Source organism: Crotalus tigris, unplaced genomic scaffold, assembly GCF_016545835.1.
Source record: "Crotalus tigris isolate CLP2741 ecotype Arizona unplaced genomic scaffold, ASM1654583v1 scf7180000020245.1906669, whole genome shotgun sequence".
Classification (NCBI taxonomy): Eukaryota; Metazoa; Chordata; class Lepidosauria; order Squamata; family Viperidae; genus Crotalus; species Crotalus tigris.
In genome coordinates, this window is record NW_024097926.1 from 1,769,700 (window position 1) to 1,791,242 (window position 21,543).

Here is a 21,543-nt window from a genome sequence, read left to right on the forward strand (position 1 = left end):
TTAGTTGCAAAGTCGTGTCCTAACCATCGCAACCCCACGGACCACGTTCCTCCAGGCCTTCCTGTCCTCTGCCATCTTCTGGAGTCCTTTGAAGCTCACGCCTGCTGCTTCAGGGACTCCATCCAGCCACCCCATTCTCTGTCGTCCCCTTCTTCTCTTGCCCTCCATCTTTCCAGCATTAGGCTCTTCTCCAGTGGGTCCTTCCTTCTCATTAGGTGGCCAAAGTAGTTGAGTCTCAACTTCAGGATCTGGCCTTCTAAAGAGCAGTCAGGGTTGATCTCCTCTAGGACTGACCGGTTGGATCGCCTTGCAGTCCAGGGGACTCGCAGGAGTCTTCTCCAGCACCAGAGTTCAAAGGCCTCCATTCTTTGGCGCTCGGCCTTTCTTAGGGTCCAACTTTCACAGCCGTACATTGCAACTGGGAAAACCCTGGCCTTGACTATACGCACTTTTGTTGGCAGGGTGACGTCTCTGCTTTTGAGCATGCTGCCTAGATTGGCCACAGCTTTCCTCCCCAGGAGCAAGTATCTTTTAATTTCTTGGCTGCAGTCCTCATCTGAGGTGATCTTGGAGCCCAGGAAGATAAAATCTGTCACATGCCATTAGACACCCGTTTTTGGAAGTCTGACTTCTGAAAAATCTGCAGTGCTGCCCCAGGGCCACTAGGTGGCAGGAAGGACCACAATACAGGTCGTCCTCAAACTTGCGGCCACAAGGGAGCCCCCAATGTCTCTGGCTGAGCAAGGCAGCCGTTAAGTGAAATTTGCCCCCATTTTACGGCTTTTCTTGCCCCACTTTGTTAAGTGAATCACTGCCCTTGTTATGTCCATAAACACTGTTCTTAAGTGAATCTGTCTTCCCACTTGACTTTGCTTATCCGAAGATCGCAAAAATGGATCCCGTGAACCCGGGACACTGCGACCGTCATAAATAGGAGTCCGTTTCCAAAGGTCTGGATTTGGATCACGTGACCGTGGGGAATGCTGCAACGGTCATAAGTGTGAAAAACGGTCCTAAGTCCCTTTTTTCAGTGCCGTCGTAACTTCAAACAGTCACTAACCGAACTGTTGTAAGTTGAGGATTATCTATAGTACCTGGAGATGTTTATACGCGAGCGGAATTTTTCCCAGGATCCTATCTGATTTCTTCAGCAGCTACAAATCAAGGTTCCCACTAGCCATACCTCCCAGGCAGGGGAATCTTGAGGACTAGAGACCCTTGAGATAGCTTTATTACCAGTGTGGACTTTTTTTTTCCGGTGATCTTACCCGATCTCTTGAAGAGAACAGCAAACTGGATGAGATGACTGTTGTAAGTTGAGGACTATCCGCAAACCTAGTTTTTGTTTTTTTTTCCCTCAGGAAATGCTTGACTAATGGGCTGCCGGAGAAACTCCCAAATTTTAAAATGACAACGGGGTGATTCTCAAAACAGAATTAACCCATTTTCTGGCTGGCATTTCCTGAATCGTAAGCCAGCCTGAGAAACTGGCTTGTTTGATCACCAAACCAACAAACAAACCCTTCCACGTTCAGACTGGACCTCGTTTAATGTGGAAATGTGCGTGTTGGGTTTTTCATTTTCAAAGGACCATCTTCATTTCTTGGGCCGTCAAGGCAACAGACTTTTGCGCTTTCCAGATGCTGTTAACACAACCCGAGAATCACACAGGGATAGCCCTCCACGTACGACCAAACTTTCTGCCACTAAGCGAGACGGTTGTTAAGGGAGCTATGCCCCGTTTTGTGACTTTTCTTGCCATCGGTGAATCACTGCAGTTGTTAAGATAGTCACACGCTTGTGAAGTGGGTCTGGCTTCCCCATTGACTTTGCTTGTTGGAAGCTCGCAAAAGGGGATCATGTGACCCCAGGACACTGCAACCGTCATAAATATGAGTCAGCTGCCAAGCATCTGAGTTTCGATCGTGTGATCATGGGGATGCTGCAACGGTCGTAAGTGTGAAAAACAATCATAAGTGCTGTTGTAATTTCAGACGGTCACTAAAGGAGCTGTCATAAGTCGAGGACTATCTGTATACGGGTAGTTTTCAACTGGTGGCTAAAGTTGGGACTGGAATTTCTAAGCAACGTGGAAACACAATTAAGATGTTAAGAGTTCAATCTTTTCTAGAAAATATTTTATTATTTTTTTTATAATGACAAATCTTTGGGGCTTAATAAACGTGTTGTCTGGGTCCACATATTTAACTTGATAATGCATTTTAAGTTCCTACTCTCTACCCCATTTTTCTAGCCACTAGTAAAATACACTCCACGTTTGAAAGTATTCTGTATCTTCTTTCCTTTTCATTTTCAGAGTCCAAAATTTTCTTAATTATCTCTTCTTCAGCTGGTATTTCTTCATTTTTCCCATGCTGTGCAATTGAATATTCTCACTGCTGTTTAAGACATGCAACATTAAATATACACATTCTTTATCGTAATTTCCGGAGGTGATACCTAAAAGAAATAATTCCGGCTTAAAATCGACGTGTTTTCTTAACATTTTCTCTAACCACATTGACCAATTTTTTTTTTTTCTCTTTAGGGCATGGCCACCAAAGGTTGGCTTTTGCCTACATTTCCAACAATTGCTGGACATATTTTTAAACGTTTTTGCGAACCTCGCAGGCGGTAGATGCCATCTGTAAAACATTTTATGCAAATTTTCTTCGTAGGCAGTTGCCCTGGTTCTTTTCCCAGTTTCTTTCCCGCGGATTTTGCCCTCTTCCTAGCTCTACGTTGTGCCCGTTGTGCTCTTGTTGAGAGTTTGGTCTTGATCCACAATGCAAGCTGAGTCTTTTCTCCAGGGTGACGGCAGGTCACACCTGTTGCTTGAGCAAGCATGAAACAGCCTAATATGATGGATAATAATCAGTAATTAATGGCCAGGTGGTCAGATGGCTTGATCCTTATCCAGGATTGATCCTTATCAATGGATCATCAAAAAGCTTTTTGAACTCTATGCCCATCTGATAGAGTGGATCACCCTGATCCAAGTTCGTGGAAGTTTTCACAACAGGCTGAGTGTGATGGTTTTTAACCTGGTTTGTTATGTTTTGCTGTCCAAATGGAACTTGTATTCCTACTGGGTGATTCATTAGCAGGAAAAGACTTTGACCTGGGGGAGACTAGACCCGATCTCTCCCCCATGGAATGAAATGAGATACCTTGCAGTCAATCTGAGTGAGTTTGCACCCTTCTCCGGTGTGTGCGTAAGGATCTCTTCCCCTGTTGATTGGGGAGATCCAGTGGGAAGTGGATCAAATGTCAGATCAGATCTATGTTCTGAGGGAACTTCATCGGTTGAATTGGATCAAGTTTCTGTACTCTGCGGAGGGTAACCGAAGAACAGAATAACAACAGTGGGAAGGCACCTTGGAGGTCTTCTAGTCCACCCCCTGCTCAAGCTGGAGACCCTAAGGCAGTGGTTCTCAACCTGTGGGTCGGGACCCCATTTGGGGTCGAACGACCATTTCACGGGGGTCGCCAAACAACGCAGTCCGCCATTTTTTTCCCCCTTTTACTTAGCTGTGCTACTCCCTTTTATTCTATTGGCTTTTGAAAGCCAATAGAATAGACTCTCTTGAATAGAGTCTAATTCTATTGGCTTTCAAAAGCCAATAGGAATTGTCCAGGCTGTCTCTGCCCTGCTGAGCCCGCCAAAAGTCCCATTCTGCAAACGGTGCTGCACCAGTTGAGTAGTCCTCGACTTACAACCGGTTGGGGGTCGCGGCATTAAAAAGGTTGAGAACCACTGCCCTAAGGCCTTAATTTTGATCACATGGGATGCTGCAATGGTCGAAAGTGTGAAACACGGTCCTAGGTTCCTTTTTTCAGGACAGGTAGTCCTCGAATTACAACGGTTCGTTTAGTGACTGTTCACAGTTACAGCAGCATTGACAAAAAGGGACTTATGACTGTTTTTCACAGTTACGACATGGGCAGCGTCCCTGTGGTCACGTGGTCACAATTCAGACGCTTGGCAAGCTGACTCACTTTTATGACGGTCGCAGCGTCCCAGGGTCACGTGATTCCCCTTTTGCGACCTTCTGACAAGCCAAGTCAAGGGGGGAGGAAGCCAGATTCACATAACGACCGTGTGACTAACAACTGCAGTGATTCATTTAACAATGGCAGAAAGGAAGGTCGTAAAACGAGGCAAAACTCACTTAACTAATATCTCACTTAACTCACTGAAATTTTGGGCTTCGTTGGGGTCGTAAGTTTGAGGATGACTTTTACTGTTGTAACTTCGAACGGTCACTAAACGAACCGTTGTAAGTAGAGGACTGTCCTTATTGGCTTGAAACATACTTTCACACTGGAGTCACACACTGGAAAGTTGGCTGGCCGCAGTGATCAAAAACCCAAGAGAGAAACTGCCAGCTTCAGCTGTTCTTTAGACAACATTGGAAAGATTGTGATTACTAACCACATCAGTTTCGGCGTGTTTTTACCCAGAACCCGCAAACAACAGGAGTTGTCCCCATACACCTCCTCCAGACGCTAGTAAGTAGGTCAAAGCAGATGCATATCTAAACCGATTGACCTAATTCTTTGGGATGACAACTTGCAACGTACTGACCGAATCAGCTGTTGTGTCAAAGACCTAGATAGGAAATACGTAAACCTCAGCAATGGGAAGGAATACAACGTTGATTTATTTGATCGAGGTTAAAATACGCGTACACCTCAACTTACGACCATAAATTAGAATAGAATAGAAGGGAGCTGGAAGGGACCTTGGAGGTCTTCTAGTCCAGCCCTCTGTTCAAGCAGGAGAAGCTATACCATCCCAGACAGGTGAATGTCGAATAGAATAGAATAGAATAGAATAGAATAGAATAGAATAGAATAGAATAGAATAGAATAGAATAGGAATAGGAATAGGAATAGGAATAGGAATCGGAATAGAATTAGAATAGAATAGAATAGAATTAGAATAGATGGAATGGAAATAAGAATAGAATAGAATAGAATAGAATAGAGTAGAGTAGAATAGAATAGAATGGAATAGAATAGAACTGGAAGGGACCTTGGAGGTCTTCTAGTCCAGCCCCCTGCTCAAGCAGGAGAACCTATACCATCTCAGACAGGTGGATGTCTAGTCTCTATTAATATTAACTGAGCCCAAAATTTCTACTGCTAAGCGAGGACAGTCGCTAAGTGAGTTCTGCCCCATTTTATGTCCTTAAAATAATTTAAGGTTAAGGTTTTAAATCGTGTATCAAACACGACTCACTCAATAACCATCTAACTTAGCAGCGGAAATTCAGGCTCCCATACTCATTGTAAGTTGAGGACTTCCCATAGGCTTAGAGTTTTCAAAACATAGGGAGAAAAAATAAACCCCACATTTTTTTTAAAAGGCTGCCATCGCACCCAAAGAATGATCAATCTTTCTTGCAGTTTCACCCCCTGTCTTTGTTTCTTACATTACATTGGAAGTTGAGCATTAAAAGGAAACTTTGAAACAAATAACCAAAATAAAACAAAGACAGGAAAACAATCAGTCAGTGTAAAGCAGATTTTATTGAGGTGGGAACAACTTCTACAAACAAAGGCAACTACATTTTAAGAGCATGTTAGAGACTGCACAATTTTTTTTAAAAAAACACACACACACAAAGCCAGACAGACAGCAGGCTGATGCTAAGGTATTACCATCCCAGTTTGCTAGAAAACAAAATTTTAAAACAGACACAAGATCGCACAGTGGAGAAATGGGCGCTTGCGTGTTCTGTCTGGTGAGAGACTTTGCGGTCCCCGTGTACAGTATCTTATAAAACAGAAAGAAAGAAAAAGAACAAAAAGAAAGAAAGAAAGAAAGAAAGAAAGATCCACATGTAAACAACGGACTAAACGCAGTCCCGCGTTTATATATGTAAATTGCCCGTTCTTGGGGTTTCTTTATGACAAACCTTTCAACAAAATTATAGCTTCCCCAGACTATTCTATTCTATTCTATTCTATTCACTCTTAGATCCCCTCCCCCAAAAAAAGAGAACAAGAAATTTTGGGAAAATGCTAGAAGGGAAAAAAATAATAAAAAAATAAAACATGCCAGCTATCAATTTAGAATAATCTAGTTCAGAGTGTTTTGAACCGTGTACTGTAGTTTCACGAGAAGCTTTTTAAAAAGGAAAAAAAAAAAGTAGCCGTACTTTCTAGAGTTTTTTTTTTTTAACTTGATGCATTCTGGGGATTTTTCCTTTTTTTTTTTTTTATGAACAGACTTGAAAAAAGTTTGAAATCCAACAATCTACTTTGGAACAGGGCTGATTGGATAAGCCTGTTTTGCCTTGTAGTAGAAAATGTCTTTTGGACATTTTATACTGGAATGTTAATATTCGTTTTGGATCAATACTGCTGTTTTTTCACGCCTGCTACTGTTTTTTTACAGTCTTTTTTCTTTTTTTCTTAAAAAAAAAAACATGTTGCTAAGAGAGCCAGGCAAATCTTTAGCAAGGTTGCTCTCAAACGATCAGCGCATTTAATATATATTATGTTTTTCTAATGCTTAAACCTTCTATGAATGCTTGTGGGCTGCCTTGAGGCAGGGTTTTTCTCCCTCTGAGTTTGCTAACAAGAGATCATTGCTCTTTTACGAGAAAAACACAGATTGAGCTCCGGGCCTTCAGTTAAAAGCAAATAAATGCAATTTTTCTACGTTTTGGAAGGGGAAATGTTTGCTCCTTAGGGGTGTGCCAAAGCAGGCAGGAATCCAACATGAAAAGTCTGTTCACACTGGGGCACCTCTGCCTGGATTAAATACTATTCAATGCAGGCTTACTTTGGCGTAGACACGGACAAAATCACGCAGATTATATTTTCACTCTTGCAATCATTGCTCAACCCTTTAAACATCACCCCCCCCCCCCGAGTTTTTTTCCACCCGTGGCTTCCGTGCAGCAGGGCTAATATTTAAAGGATAGTGAATTTGTCGGATTCCCCCAGATCGCTCCGGATCAAAATGATCTGGGAAATCTGGAAGAAGAATGCAATTCTTCTTCCCTCCGAGAGTCGTGGGTGCTCCATCACTGGAGGTTTTTAAGATGAGATTAGACAGCCATTTGTCTCGAGCAGGGGGTTGGACTGGATGACCTCCAAGGTCCAACTCTGTTAGTCTATTCTACTGCTGCCAAAACTGCCCAGAAGGACCTTTTCTTCTTAGCAGGCTGGCTCATTCCTACGGGGACAGTTGGTAAATAAATGGGCAAAATTAGGGTGACTTTGCAGGCCAAATCTGCCGCCTTTTGGCCTGGAAAGCCTGATCCGTGTCATCCCTAAAGAGCAAAGCGTCGGCCCGCATCCTGGCTCGTGAGGTGGAGATGTCTGGATGAGAGTCAGACTTGCTCGCCTCCCTCCCCACTGGCCCGTCTCCGGTTCATATCAAAAGACCATCCCTGCTGGAAGACCGCATCATGAGGACTGCACTCTTATACTGCCGGCTGTTTCCGTCTTTCCAGCGAAGCCCGGTGGGATCCGAGCAAGCCGAGGTGTAATTGTGAGGCTCACAGTAGATCTGGGATCGTGACCCCTTGATGTTGTCGACTTTCAGCTGGTCGCAGCAAGGCTCCTGGTTGGGGTAGACGCTGCTCCCTTTGGCAGGGTAGTAAGGCTCGGAGATCTCGCCTTGCTCCGAATCCGGGGGCGAAGGGATCTCGAGCGGCAGAACCACGCTGACGTCACTGTCCGGAGGAGAACTCATCTTGACCTGGACGATGGGAGGGGTGTACTTGCGGCCTTGGGGATGCTGGATGCCCTTCGTTTGGTAGCCCAACAAGGAGTGGAGGCTGCTGGCCCGACTGATGACCTGGCTGCAAGGTCGGCTGAGGGGGGAATCAGCATCCACACTGGAGCGGGAAGGAACCGTGGTCAGTCCAGGGAGAGGAGGGAGGGGCAGAAAGAGGATGCTCGGTCAGTCCAGGGAGGGAAAGGACCGTGAGCAACCCAGGAAGAGGAAGGACCACGGTCATCCCAGGGAGAAAAAGGAACGTGGTCAGTCCAGGGGAGGAAAGGACCATGATCAATCCAGGGAAGGAAAGGACCATGATTAACCCAGGAAGGGAAAGGACCATGATCAATCCAGGGAAGGAAAGGACCATGATCAATCCAGGGAAGGAAAGGACCATGATTAACCCAGGAAGGGAAAGGACCATGATCAATCCAGGGAGAGAAAGGAACGTGGTCAGTCCAGGGAAGGAAAGGACCATGATCAATCCAGGGAAGGAAAGGACCATGATCAATCCAGGGAGGAAAGGATCACGATCAATCCAGGGAGAGAAAAGATATAGAAAAAAGGCTAATGATCACTCCAGAAAGAGAAAGGCGCGCAAACAGGAGCAGGAAGAGCAGAAGCACCTGGGAACTGCCAGAAAATATGATAATCGAATCTGTCTTCCGGTTCCAACCAGGGACTTGGGCCTCTTTTCAGGATGCTCCATTCCATACCTTGGTTTCCCTGTCCGCCCCATCCTCCACTGCCACTTCCTCCTCTATCCCCACTGAGTTTCCTCTTTGGAGTCATTTCTGGGACTCCCCCCCCCCTAAGGGATCCTGGGGGTGTGAGAAGCGTCTGGGCTTTTGAGGTGCGGCTGATGGGGGGAAAACCTTGGCTCAGCATTTGCTGGCTTCTAGCCACTGTGCAGCTGCCAGCATTGGCCTCCTGCCCCACCTGTCTGCGACGGAGAAGACGGAAATAATTTTTGGAGCAGGCCATGAAGACAATAGATCTCTCCCTCTTTGCCGTTTCCTCTTTATGCAACAGGGTGCAAAGCACAATAGTTAAGGTCTGAAATTAGGATTAGGGAGACCCAGTTTCAGCCCTAGCTGTGGGAGAGTAAGGGACTCAGTGTTGTTGTTTTTCTTCCTTCCTTCCTTCCTTCCTTCCTTCCTTCCTTCCTTCCTTCCTTCCTTCCTTCCTTCCTTCCTTCCTTCCTTCCTTCCCTTTCTCCCTTTCCTCATTCCAATCTCCTTCCTTCCTTCCTTCCTTCCTTCCTTCCTTCCTTCCTTCCTTCCTTCCTTCCTTCCTTCCTTCCTTTTCCCACTCCCCTCCCCTCCCGTCTCCTCTCCTAACTAGGACCAAGCTTTTTTTTGTTCTTAAAAAAAGAACTTAGGATATAAATTGAACTAATAAAGTCAGAATGAGTCATAAGAATATAAAAAGCAGCTTACTGGACTGGAGTCAGATTCCAGCTAGCCGATCTGCCCAGGCTTTCACCACCTCCTGTGGGAGTGGGAGTTCCACAATTCCTAATCCTCACCTTTGCTCCTATGGACCTCCCTTGTTGCCTTCCGGTGCTGGAAGTGACACAACTTTAAAGGCAGGTATGCTCCCCAATTGAACCTGCACATTTGTGCCTAAAGAGCATTCCCCGTTCCTGCAAACAAAATTACATAAACAGCGCATCTTGCCAGGTGCCCATTACAGTCCTTCAGAAGAAGGAAATTTAATTTTGCTAATGGCTCCCTTTGTGGAGCATGCAAGAACTAGGAGGAAACGGTGAGACAAGAACCGTGATTTAAGAATATACCTTCTGCTCTTCCGTGCCTGCAGCTCACATCAACTTAATTGCTTTTATTATTCATCTGTTTATTCCACACCTTTGTGTGTGTGTGCATCCTTCATTCCTTTTGTGCCAATCAGCGAAGATGTCTTTCCTTATTACTAAGAAAAGTCTCTCTGGATATTTATTATTCATTAATGTGTTAATTTTGTCCCTGGCACTGTAATATTTCTCCCTTTATGGCTTTGCAAATTTTCCTCCTAACGAAAAAAAAAGTCAGGCGCCAAGAGCCCGGCTGATGTTAAGAAGCGAAAAAGGATGGTCCAAGCTGGGCACGTTGTAGAAAGATGCTAGACTAGATTTAAGTGGGTCCTTAAAAAGATCTCTCATCTTTGCTTGGGATCTGAATCGGCTCACTGGTTAAGCCAGGAGGTCTCTCTGCGTGGAGCCCTTGTGCTTTGCTAAGGCCAGTGTGAGGCTGCAGCTCACACGAGGGGCACATCGCATCAGGCCGCCTTTTTCAGTCCGGCCCCCTCCCAAGAGGGGACTACAACTCCCATTGGCAAGGCACCCAAGAGGTGAGCACCCAAATAGCCCTTCCCAAAGGGATTTGAGTTGATGGAGGAGAGAAAAAAGGGGGAGGGAGGGAGGGAGGGAGGGAGGAAGGAAGGAAGGAAGGAAGGAAGGAAGGAAGGAAAGAGGGAAGAAGAGGGGAGGGGGTAGAAGAAGGGAGGGAGCGAAGGAGGGAGGGAGGAAGGAAAAAAGGAAGGAAGGAAGGAAGGAAGGAAGGAAGGAAGGAAGGAAAGAGGGAAGAAGAGGGGAGGGGGTAGAAGAAGGGAGGGAGCGAAGGAGGGAGGGAGGAAGCAAAGAAGGAAGGAGGGAGGGAGGAGAAAGGAAGGAAGGAATTGAGAAGGAAGGCAGGAAAGGAACGAGGGAGGCAGGAAGGAATTGGGAGGGAAGGAAGAAAGGAAGCAAGGAAGGAAGCAACTGGGAAGGAAGGGGAAGTGGGGAAATGAGAGAGGGAGGGAAGAAGGAAAAAGAAGGAAGGAAGGAATGAGAAGAAAGAGGGGAGGGAGGAGGAAAGGAAGGAAGGAGTTGGGAGAGAAGGAAGGAAGGAGGAGGAAGCAAGCAAGCAATTTGGAAGGAAGGGGAAGTGAGGAAATGAGGGAGGGAGGGAAGGAGGAAAAAGGAAGGAAGGAGAAAAAGAGAAAGAAGAAAGGAAGGAGAGAAAGAGAAGGAAGGAAGGACATTCTGGACCCCCGGGAGAGAGCTTTCGGTCCAGTGCAGACCAGAAGACAGGAACTCTGCCAGCCCCCTGGGGCTCCTGGACCCCCGGCCCCCCCTCTTCCCCCCAGGCAGGGCCAAGAGGCTCACCAAATGTCGCTGGCCTTAGTCTGGGAGTACTGCTGATGCGTCTGGGGACTGTCGGAGCCAAAGTTGCAGCAGCAGTCCCAGCAGTAGTCTTTCCCGCAGTAGCAGCTGGGGCACTGCTCCCCACAGCAGCCCCCCGCCTTGCCCCAGCAACACCAACAGCACCAGATCACGCCCCCGATGATGAGCGCCGCGGCCAGCAGCGCGATGATCACGGAGCCCGCGATGATCCAGCCTCGGCCCCAACCTGCAGCAAAACCAAGACGTTGAGACGGGGGGGGGGGGGGCTTCAGCACACCAGACCGGTTTTTTCGGCCACAACAGCCCTGCAGAGTAGGACTTCAGCTAGCCCACCACTTACCGCCATCAGTGGAGTGACCGTTCGGCGTTACCGCTAGCCCTTGAAAAGGTCACTGATGAAGGTGACAAACGGGGACTCCCATGACCCCAAACAGTGCAAAGGGTTTATAAATACAGGCCAGGTGCCAGCGGGATTGACCTTTGATCACGTGGGACGGTCGTAAGTGTGAAAAAAATGGTCATCGGTCACTTTTTTTTCAGCCCAGGCTTGCCACAGTTCGTTTAGTGACCGTTCAGAGTTACGACGGCCCTTACAAAGGTGGCTCATGACCGCTTTTCACGCTTAGCGGCTGTTGCAGGGTTCCCCCGGGTCACGTGATCAAAATTCAGACGCTTGGCAACTGACTCCCATTTATGACGGTTGCAGAGTCACGTGATCCCCTTTTGCAACCTTTGGACAAGTAAAGTCAACGGAGAAAGCCCGATTCGCTTAACAGCCGTGTGACTAATTTAGCAATTGCAATGATTCGCTTAAGGACGGTGGCCGAGAAAACGGGGCAAAACTCCCTTAATAAATGTTTCACTTAGCAACCTAAATTTTGAGCTCAATGGTGGTTGTAAGTCAAGGATGACCTGTCCTGTATCTTCTTCCATTTTTTGGGGTGGGGGGGACTTTAAGCAGTTTGTCGATATTAAAATAACGTTGATATTCTATTACTTTTAAACATTAAAATTACAGTCACAAGGATGTAAGCACTGATGGCTCCACGATTCCTGAAGGCCTTCCAGTTAAGCCAGTTTTTAACCTACTGGGCTGATGAAGACTGGTCCAGCCCAAGCCGGGAATAAACAACGTGATGACTGCTTTAGAAAGAAGGTTTTAGTTTATTCCCGGCTTGGAATTGGACCCTGATGAAGATTTTTCCTTCGATGGGGCTTATACACCATTCCAGTCAACAAATGGTTTATGTACCTCATCTACTCATCATTAAAAAGAGACAAAACCATTATAGTAGCAACAATAACAACAACATGAATTAGTACAACTACTTCAAACTGTTAGCATTGGGAAGCACCACGGTGAAAAATATTTCCCTATAGGACAGTGGTTCTCAACCTTTTTAATGCCACGACCCCCAACTGGTCTTAAGTCGAGGACTACTCAACCGGTCGTAAGTCGAGGACTACTCAACCGGTGCAGCACCGTTTGCAGAATGGGACTTTTGGCGGGCTCAGCAGGGCAGAGACAGCCTGGACAATTCCTATTGGCTTTTGAAAGCCAATAGAATTAGACTCTATTCAACAGAGTCTATTCTACTGGCTTTCAAAAGCCAATAGAATAAAAGGGAGTAGCACAGCTAAGGAAAAGGGGGAAAAAATGGCGGACTGTATTGCTTGGCGACCCCCGTGAAATGGTCGTTTGACCCCAAATGGGGTCCCGACCCACAGGTTGAGAACCACTGCTATAGGAGAAGCTATTCAACTTGTCAGATCTCCAAAGGCTTGCGGAAGCAGACAAGTCTTGATGGTCTCGTGGTATACCAAAAGCACTACACCAGGGATCTTCAAACCTGGCCCTTTGATGACTTGTGGACTTCAACTCCCAGAATGCCTCAGCCAGGCATGCCTGCCTGGCTGAGGCATTCTGGGAGTTGAAGTCCACAAGTCATCAAAGGGCCAAGTTTGAAGACCCCTGCACTATACTGTATCTTCTGAGCAGTTTTGTCTCCGGGATGGAGACACCTGTGCCTGTCCACTGTTTCCCAGCAGCCCTTACCTCCTCCGAACTGAATTTCCACAGAGCAATGAGCCACGCCGACGTTATTGCCCACACTGCACTCGTAGATCCCCACGTGGTCGTCACACAGATTACGGATCTGGAGATCCCCTGGATTGAGACCTGAAGGACGGAGACATGAGCGTTATACAGGGAAGCCAAGAGGTTGGATCTGGGTTTTTGTAAACAAAATAAATAAATTGTGGCGTTAAAGCACTACTCCTGAGCATGTACAGATAGATTTCCATCCAAACATGGAGTGCTCAGGTTGGCTGGGGGATTCTGGGAGTTGAAGCCCACCCATCTTGAAGCATTTTGGCTAGGGAATTCTGGGAGTTGAAGTCCACCCATCTTGAAGCATTCTGGCTAGGGAATTCTGGGAGTTGAAGCCCACCCATGTTGAAGCATTTTGGCTAGGGAATTCTGGGAGTTGAAGCCCACCCATGTTGAAGCATTTTGGCTAGGGAATTCTGGGAGTTGAAGCCCACCCATCTTAAAGGATGCTGGCTGGGGGATTCTGGGAGTTGAAGTCCACCCAGCTGAAAGCTGCCCAGGTTGCGAAACATTGTACTCTTAGATCTGTCTCCAACCTCTGTGTAAAAGAGACCTCACATTCATGTCACAGCCTGTTCCTCATGTACCCTAATCTTCCCTCTTTGCAGTTTTAATCCATCAGTTTTGACCTTGGGGAAATAAATAAACTCACTTCCTTTGCTATGTGGGACCATTTAAAGCTTGTGAGCAATTCTCCTCCTTCCATCACCTCTTCTGCAGAGTTACAATCCAGATCTTTCAACATGGTTTGGCTTGTTTTTCGACACCCCCCCACCCCAGGTTGCCCCTAACTTTTTCATTCCAGCGTGTCCAAAACTGGACCGAGTATTCCAAATAGCGTCTAACCAGGATAGAGTCGTCTGGGGGGGGGGGCAATCACGGATGTCTCCTTTGCCCCTGAAAGCTAACCCTTAGGGGTAGACTTCTCTGGAGCTCAGAAGCTCAACCTATGCCAGCTAATACCTCTGCCCAGATCTCTGCGCCCTCTCTGTCGTATTTCTCCCATTCTCCCATCTAGTGGCAGGGGGTTCCGTAAGCTGGATGTCTAGGCTCACGGCTGATTTCTCCTTTGGCTCCCAACCGCCCCAAGGAGACACTACGGGAAGGCTGACACTCACTGTCTGAGGGCATCCAATCGCGGTAATTGCCGTTTGACATGGACCAGTGGTAGCTGAGCGGCGGGGTCCCCGTGGAACTTAAGCAGCGAAGAGTGATGTCCTCCCCATATATGATCTCACCAATGATCCAGCAGCGAGGAAGGGCTGGTTTTTCTGGGTAGTGAGCAGAGAAAATAAACCAGTTAAGTTTTTCTAATTTGGGGGGTCTGGGACCTTTTGTAAATATGGCTGCTGCCCCACACAAGACCCCTTCCGTGGCTTTGCTCTACAACAACAACAACAATAATAATAATTGCGATGATATCTGTAATATACCATCAAACATCCACATCTGCCTATCCCGGGTCCTTGGTAAGGACTCGATAGGTAGACAAAATGTCAAATCCAGTCTGAACATCTGGATTTGCGCAAGTTCCTCGAAGCTTCTCAAGGACCGTTTCTCAGCCTAATTGGGGGCCCGCCGGCCGAGGAGTACGCGGATCGATAAAGCACACACCCAGTCGGGAAACATCCTCCATGGGGCGGCAAAAACCGGTTGCGTCGCAACTCCTGGTGTGGGTGTCGGTGCAATGAGGTCACGGAGAAGCCCAGCGCCAAAAGACCCTCCAAGCATTTCTTAGCAATCCCACAAAGTCTGCTTTTATTTTTCCTCCCAGGGTTTTGCAAACACGGGAACGTCATTAAGGAATCCTTCCTCATTAAATGAGGACTAGGCAAAATGTTAATTTGGTGTCCTCCACAGCTTGGGGGAGGAGGCCGGTGCCTTGACTGGGTGGGGTGGGTAGAGGTGGGGTGGGGTGGGGGGTCTTACCTTGAACGGTGATGGTCACTTTGCGGGTGGCTTCGGTGGTCTTCTTCACCGTGCACTCGTAGGTGGCGGAGTCGCTAACCTGCAGGTCGCGGAGTTGCATGGAGGCGTCGTAGAGGCTGGGATCGGACGAGGTGAAGCCCACCCGCTTTTGGAAATCAGGCGATCCCGGGTAGAAGATACGGTGGTTGTGATAACCCAGGAGCTGGCCAATAAATAAATAAATAAATAAAACCAGAGGAGAATAATGAAAAGGAAAGGCACGGTGCTGGATGAGTTTGGGCGACCGGGCGCGAGAACCAAGTGGCTAGTCCTCATGAGTCAATAAAAGAAGAAAGAAAGAAAAAGAAAGAAAGAAAGAAAGAAAGAAAGAAAGAAAGAAATTCCGGGCAACAGGTAATGCCTGATTCAGCTTTCAGCAGCTGAGGAATTTCCAGAAGGCTTCCCCAGCGTTGAGATCATTCAGAGTCCACCCATGTTTATCGCCAACCCTGAAGAGATAACGATCTCATTGAAATTGCAGATTGCCAGATGCCAAAGCGAAGAGGCTGGAAGTGTCGCATTTTCCTATCTTCCCTATCTTTGCTCCGTTTAAAAGAGTACACAACGGGTGCCGACAGGCTGCGCTTCTGCCTCCATCCCTCTCGCTTATTGCATCCCTAAACCAGAGAACCATCACATTTGCAAATGGGTTCCTAGCCTGTTTTAGCAGAAACGGTTCAAAACCGTTTTTGAAACCAGAGATTCAAAGCCTGGCGTGGGTCATCATTTGATTTTTTTAATGTATTAAGTTGCGAGGCCCATCGCTCTAGCCAAACAACTCCAGACGGCTTGGTTATGATTCCAATTGTTTTATACTTTTATATCTGTGTAATGAAATTCTCCTGGAGGCCAAAATGCCAAATACACGGACTGAAGCCAATGTTACTTTCATGCCTAAAGAAGACTCTGATTTAACGCAAATAAAAAAAAAAGTTATAGACCAATATCATTATGAAATGTCGATTACAAGAGCTTTGCTCCAATAATGGCAGAAAGACTAAAGAAATTTTGGATCAAATCTATGCACACAGATCAAAATGGTTGCTTACCTAAAAGACGGATCAAAAATAATCTAAGAATGATTCTTGAGGTGTCAGAGTATTATGAAAAATTCATCCAGGGAAACAGATGGCTTTAATGTTCCTTGATGCACAGAAAGCGTTTGCCAACGTAAACTGGCAACAAGGCCCCCCCCTTTTTTTTTGAAGACCGTTGCAACTTTGAACGGTCGCCAAACGAACGAAATACCTGGATTCGATTAATAACAACAATGTGGATTGCAATTACGGAGGAGTCTAAAAAGAATCACGTCTCCAACTCACCGGATTGTATTGGGGGTGGGGTCCTGGTTTCACCTGCCTCCACTGAATATCCCAGTCATTATCCGGAGTGTTATCTTCGGGATCTGAAGAAAAGGGGCACCCCAATTTTACCGACTCCCCTTTAGGCAAGTAAATGACTTTATGTCCATCTTCATTAATCCTGACAGCCAGAGCTGCACCTGATAAAGGAAGGCACACACAAGGTTGCAAATCACACCCCCACTATAAAACTGGTTTCAAAATAAAGTTGTATTTCTAACACAATCGCCCTTCGCTTCGCCCAGTTCCTTGGATAGAGACTTAAATTCCAAATTTCTCCAGGGCTTGATTCACCCAAGCGTCTGGAGGCCCTCCATTCAGACAGTCCTCGTTGAACGACTGCCTCGCTGAGCAACGCTGTACAACTTGACAACCACTCCTTGCCTTTACAATCTTCGCAGGCTGGTAAAGCACAAGAGAGCTGAAGTCAGACTGTAAACACAGTCCCGGTTTCACACACGCCCCCTTGGAGCGCTGTGGGTTGTGGGGGTGATGGTTCGTTCTCCGAGTTTGTGGGTTGGTTTCCGAACATTTGGTTACCAGCTAAGTTACAACTTTGGCGAAGTTAGGGCATGTCAAGTGTTGGTGTTTTTCTGTGGTTTGTGGGTTGTGCTGAGCCATTTGAGTTGGTGTATTGTGTGCTGTGTGAACCCCCTCGGTGCATCAGCAGCCTAGTCAGAAAATCCTGGCCAGCAGGAATTTCTGCAGGATTTGGTTTTCCGAAGACAGCCAAAATTCCCTGCTGGTGTGCCCTGTAGAATTTTGTGGAGTAAAGTTTGTATCACTGTGCCCTTCCCAGACTTTATCATCTGAGTTCTCCCTCTCGCCCCCACTCCGCATATACCCCTGCTTATCAAGCAATGTAATCAAATGAAGATAAAGTACGTTGTCTAAATTCCCCCAGTCCACCAGCTGGACAACTTATGGAAAACAGAAGTTGGGGAACGAATTCACAGCTTCACATATTCACACGTTCTTCCCACCTCTTCATAATCAGTGTATTCTTTACCAGATAATAAACAAGTCAGGTGTTGGCGGACATCAGCCTGGGAGCAAGCAAGAAACGGTCTACCAAAGTGTCCTCAACTTACAGTGTCAAGTGAGTCCCAAACTCCTGTTGCTAAGTGAGGCATTTGTTAAGGGAGTTTTGCCCCCCCCCCCGTTTTATGACTTTTCTCACCACATTTATTAAGTGAATTACCGCAGTTCACCCGTTTCTTGTCATTCTGGCTACCCCATTGACTTTGCTTGTCAGAAATTTGCAAAAGTGGGGGGGGTCACCTGACACCCCCTATCCCGGGACATTGCAACCGTCTTAAGTCCATGCCAGTTGCCAATTGTCTGAATTTTGATCCTGCAACGATGGGGATGATGCAATGGACGTAATTATAAAGGAGACTATTTGTAGCTCAGAGTGGAAACTACGAAAAGCTATCCTAAGGTGCATTTGGCAAGACTGCTGTAACTTTGGACGGTCACTAAAGGAGCTGTCACAAGACGAGGAATGCCTATATTGCTTCCTTTTGCCCTGCCCAAGACAGTGCGCACGAGAAAAAAATTCGCTCTTCCCAGCATCCATCTCCCCAAAATACCTTCCAGGCTTTGGAAACGAGGCCAAGGCTGGTTATTATTATTTTTAATCCTGCCTTTCCGTTAAAAAGCCAAATCACTTCTGGGCTTCCCAGCAAAATTAAAACCTTATCCCAAATATGCCAATTATCTTGCTGGTCTCCCCAAAAATTTTTTTTGTAATAATAATAATCCCACGCCTGTCGAGATTGTGGTCTCGGCTTGCCAAAAGTGGCGGATCTCCCGCCTGGATTGTTTTGCTCAGCTTAGTCATCCAGGCTTCAACAAGTGAGATCTCGGCGGACGATAAGATAATGCCAGCCCTACAATGATCATTAGCGACCGCTCTGTAACTCGTTTCTCCACTGTGTCTAATAATTAAGATGATGGCAGGCTATCCCCTTGTAAAGCTCTTTGTTTACAGGAACTAAGTCATTTTCTCCTCCGTGGCGGAGAAGCTGTTTTGCGGCTTCCAGATGCCAGGGAAACTTAAAAGCTTGTTCGTTATGTTTTCGTTATTTCATTTTATGGCCAGTATCAGAATGGGAAGAAATATTTGTGGCTCAGGGCTGACGTGGGGAGACCTGGGTGCTTTCTGAGCAGACCTTTCGTGACCCAACTAGATAACGTCATCTGTGCTAGACGGGGATGGGAATTGTAAAAAGGAGGAGGACTGTGGGTTCCTTAGTGCTCTCTGAGCTTATTTTCTTGCAGACGTTTCATTACCCAACTAGGTAACATCAACAGTTACCTAGGAGGAGGAAGAGGAAGAGGAAGAGGAGGAGCTGTGGGACCCTTAGGTCTCTCTGAGCTTGGTTGTTTTCTTGCAGATGTTTCATTACCAAACTAGGTAACATCAACAGTGCTAGATGAGAATTGGAATTGCAAAGAGGAGAAAGAGAAGGAGGAGGAGGAGGAGGAAGAAGAAGAAGAAGAAGAAGAAGAAGAAGAAGAAGAAGAAGAAGAAGAAGAAGAAGAAGAAGAAGAAGAAGGAGGAGGAGGAAGAAGATGAAGGTGAAGGTGAAGAAGAAGAAGAAGAAGAAGAAGAGGAGGAGGAGAACTGTGGCTCCTTAGTGCTCTCTGAGCTTGCTTATTTTCTTGCAGACGTTTCATAAGCCAGCTAGGTTATATCATCAGTGAGAGAAGGGAGTGGGGATTGTGGACTCGGAAGAGTAGTAGTAGGAGAAATATTGTGGTGTCTTTGATGCTCCCTGAGTTTCTTCCAAACTTTTCATGATCCAGCTAGGTAACATGATCAGTGCAAACCCACTCCCTTCTAGCACTGATCTAGTTGGATCACGAAACATCCGCAAGAAAGTGAGGGTTTGACCGGACCCCACTTCACAAAACCACAGAGACTCGAGTGCAAGTTTGAAGGCAGCAACAACAAAGCAGAATTTGACGTCACAAAAAAGGACGGGAATAAAATCCACCCGAGTGGACTGTGGTGAGTGGATCGTAGTTCATTGGTTGGATGGTTCTTAAAAACTCAATTGAAGGGATTTATACAGTGATGGTCTCAGAGCTGGTAGCTTTGCCTCCGATTAAACCTCCAGCAGATTGGAGATGGAGAAAATGAGTGGGTAAATATTGCAATATCTGATCGTGCCGCTGAGGCTGTTGAAATGAGGCAACACCTAGCTAACCTTGGCTCACCTGGGCAAGGTTAACAGGGACAGATTTGGGAAGCTGTAAGAGATCTTGGAAAAAGGCCAAGACATCAACTTTTGTGCACTTGCCAAGAAAACAAAAGGAACGTGGCAAGAATAGAATAGAATAGAATAGAATAGAATAGAATAGAATAGAACAGAGAACAGAGAACAGAATAGAACAGAACAGAGAACAGAGAACAGAGAACAGAATAGAATAGAATAGAATAGAACAGAGAACAGAGTAGAATAGAATAGAATAGAATAGAATAGAATAGAATAGAATAGAATTCTTCATTGGCCAAGTGTGATTGGACACACAAGGAATTTGACTTAAGGAAAGCATAACTTTTTAAAAAGAAAACAAAAGAGGATTAAAAAGTTGGTTTTCTTTCCTTTTTTCACTTACCCAAGGACAAAGAAATTAAGAAAGGAAATGGCTGTGCAAGGAAAATTACAATACAATCTCAGCAGATTCAAGTAAAATGTCAAAGGCTGAATATAACTAATCCCTTAAAATAGGGGCAGCTATTGAGCTATTCCTCAATTATTTACTCATAATTCTCTGTATCTTGTCTGTGTCTCAATTCACAGTGAGAAAAAGCACCAAACATAATCATGACTTGCAGACAATTGTCCTGGAATAACAATAACAACGTTCTCCATAATAGTCCTTTGGAGGGAGATAAAGGAAACTGGACTCAAATTTTTCTAATCCAGCATTCTAATTACTACTCCACACTGCCTCTTTCTCGAAAAGTGGCCCTTTTTAATTGCTTGTCCTAAGACAGGACCTTGGGGGTGTTGGCCTCATTCTGTTCCAATCTTTTGCTCCTCTTTCCAGGTTTTGTTTGCAACCAAAGAAGGAAATCCAAGAATTATTAAACCAGTGTTTTCAAACTTGTCCATTTTCAGATGGGGTGGGGGACTTCATCTCCCAGAATTCCCTACTCAGGATGATGGCTGGGGAATTCTGGAAGTTGAAGTCCACCCATTTTGAAGCATGCTAGTTGGGGTTATCTGGGAGTTGAAGTCTGCACGTCTTAAAGCATGCTAACTGGGGGATTCTGGGGGTCGAAATCAACCCATCTCAAAGCAAGCTGGATGGAGGATTCTGGGAATTGAAACCCACCCATCTCAAAACATGTTGGCTGGGGGGGGGGGTTCTGGGGGTCGAAATCTACCCATCTCAAAGCAAGCTGGGCAGAAGGTTCTGGGAACTGAAGTCCACCCATCTGAAAGCTGCCAAGTTTTGAAAAGCCCCGGATTAAAGAAATGGAGACATCGCGAAAATAAATAAATCCACGCATCTTACTTACCTATAAGAATGCAGGAGATTAAAAACCGTAATCCTTTGCTACTTTCCATGTCCCAACGAGACGGTAGCTGGATCCAAGGCAGATCTTGGCACAGAAACCCGGAGCCCCACAATTTTTTAACTCCCCCAGTTCGGTCCTTCACGAGCTGGTTTCGAACAGGCAAGGGAGGCACCTCCAAACTGTAAAACTAAGCCAGAGAAATTGCCTTTGAGGTCCGGACACGCTCGGCAATTATGCAAGACATTCCTCTCCATGGTTTTCCACCCACAGCCATTCTGATCCCCAATCTGTCAATTCCCTTGGCCGTCAGTCAGTTTCAGTTTCTCATTTTTTATTTTTAGGAGACACGATCCCGGCTTTTGAGTGTGCAGCGATTTTGATTTCGGAAGTTTAGGCTAAATTGGGGAAGAGACCCCCTGGCTTGTTTTAAGAAGGTTGTGCTTTCATAACAATTGCGTTTCAAGGCAAATCTGCAACCAGGGTGATGTGGGGTCGGTCTGTCTCCCTCCCCTCTCTCTCCCTCCCTCTCCCCCTCTCCCTCTCTCCATTTCTCTCCCTTCCTCCCTCTCCCTTCCTCCCTCTCCCTTCCTCCCTCTCCCCCTACTGTCCTCCCCTTCTCTCCCTTCCTCTCCCTCTCTCCCTTCCTCCCTCTCCCTTCCTCCC

The 21,543-nt window shown here is 46.3% G+C and overlaps 1 protein-coding gene across 1 annotated transcript; it reads right to left on the minus strand.

Moving 5' to 3' along the window:
* Nucleotides 1-5,536: 5,536 nt before the first annotated feature.
* On the minus strand, nucleotides 5,537-21,248 carry LOC120318509 (V-set and immunoglobulin domain-containing protein 8-like). The gene is made up of 7 exons (XM_039366208.1): nucleotides 20,881-21,248; nucleotides 16,305-16,483; nucleotides 14,944-15,145; nucleotides 14,133-14,285; nucleotides 12,961-13,083; nucleotides 10,887-11,130; nucleotides 5,537-7,859 (listed from the first exon to the last, which is right to left on the minus strand). Exons 1-7 carry the CDS (start codon nucleotides 20,927-20,929, stop codon nucleotides 7,391-7,393), a joined length of 1,419 nt encoding a protein of 472 aa, XP_039222142.1. The 5' UTR covers nucleotides 20,930-21,248; the 3' UTR covers nucleotides 5,537-7,390.
* Between the last annotated feature and the right edge of the window lie 295 nt (nucleotides 21,249-21,543).

What these genes read in the sequence shown, in the direction of transcription:
- LOC120318509 (XM_039366208.1), bottom strand. Translation starts at nt 20,929, where the DNA reads ATGGAAAGTAGCAAAGGATTACGGTTTTTAATCTCCTGCATTCTTATA. An exon ending in AGTGACCATCACCGTTCAAG is followed by an intron (nt 14,286 to 14,943) that starts GTAAGACCCCCC and finishes CTCACTACCCAG; the next exon opens with AAAAACCAGCCCTTCCTCGC. An exon ending in CGATTGGATGCCCTCAGACA is followed by an intron (nt 13,084 to 14,132) that starts GTGAGTGTCAGC and finishes TCCGTCCTTCAG; the next exon opens with GTCTCAATCCAGGGGATCTC.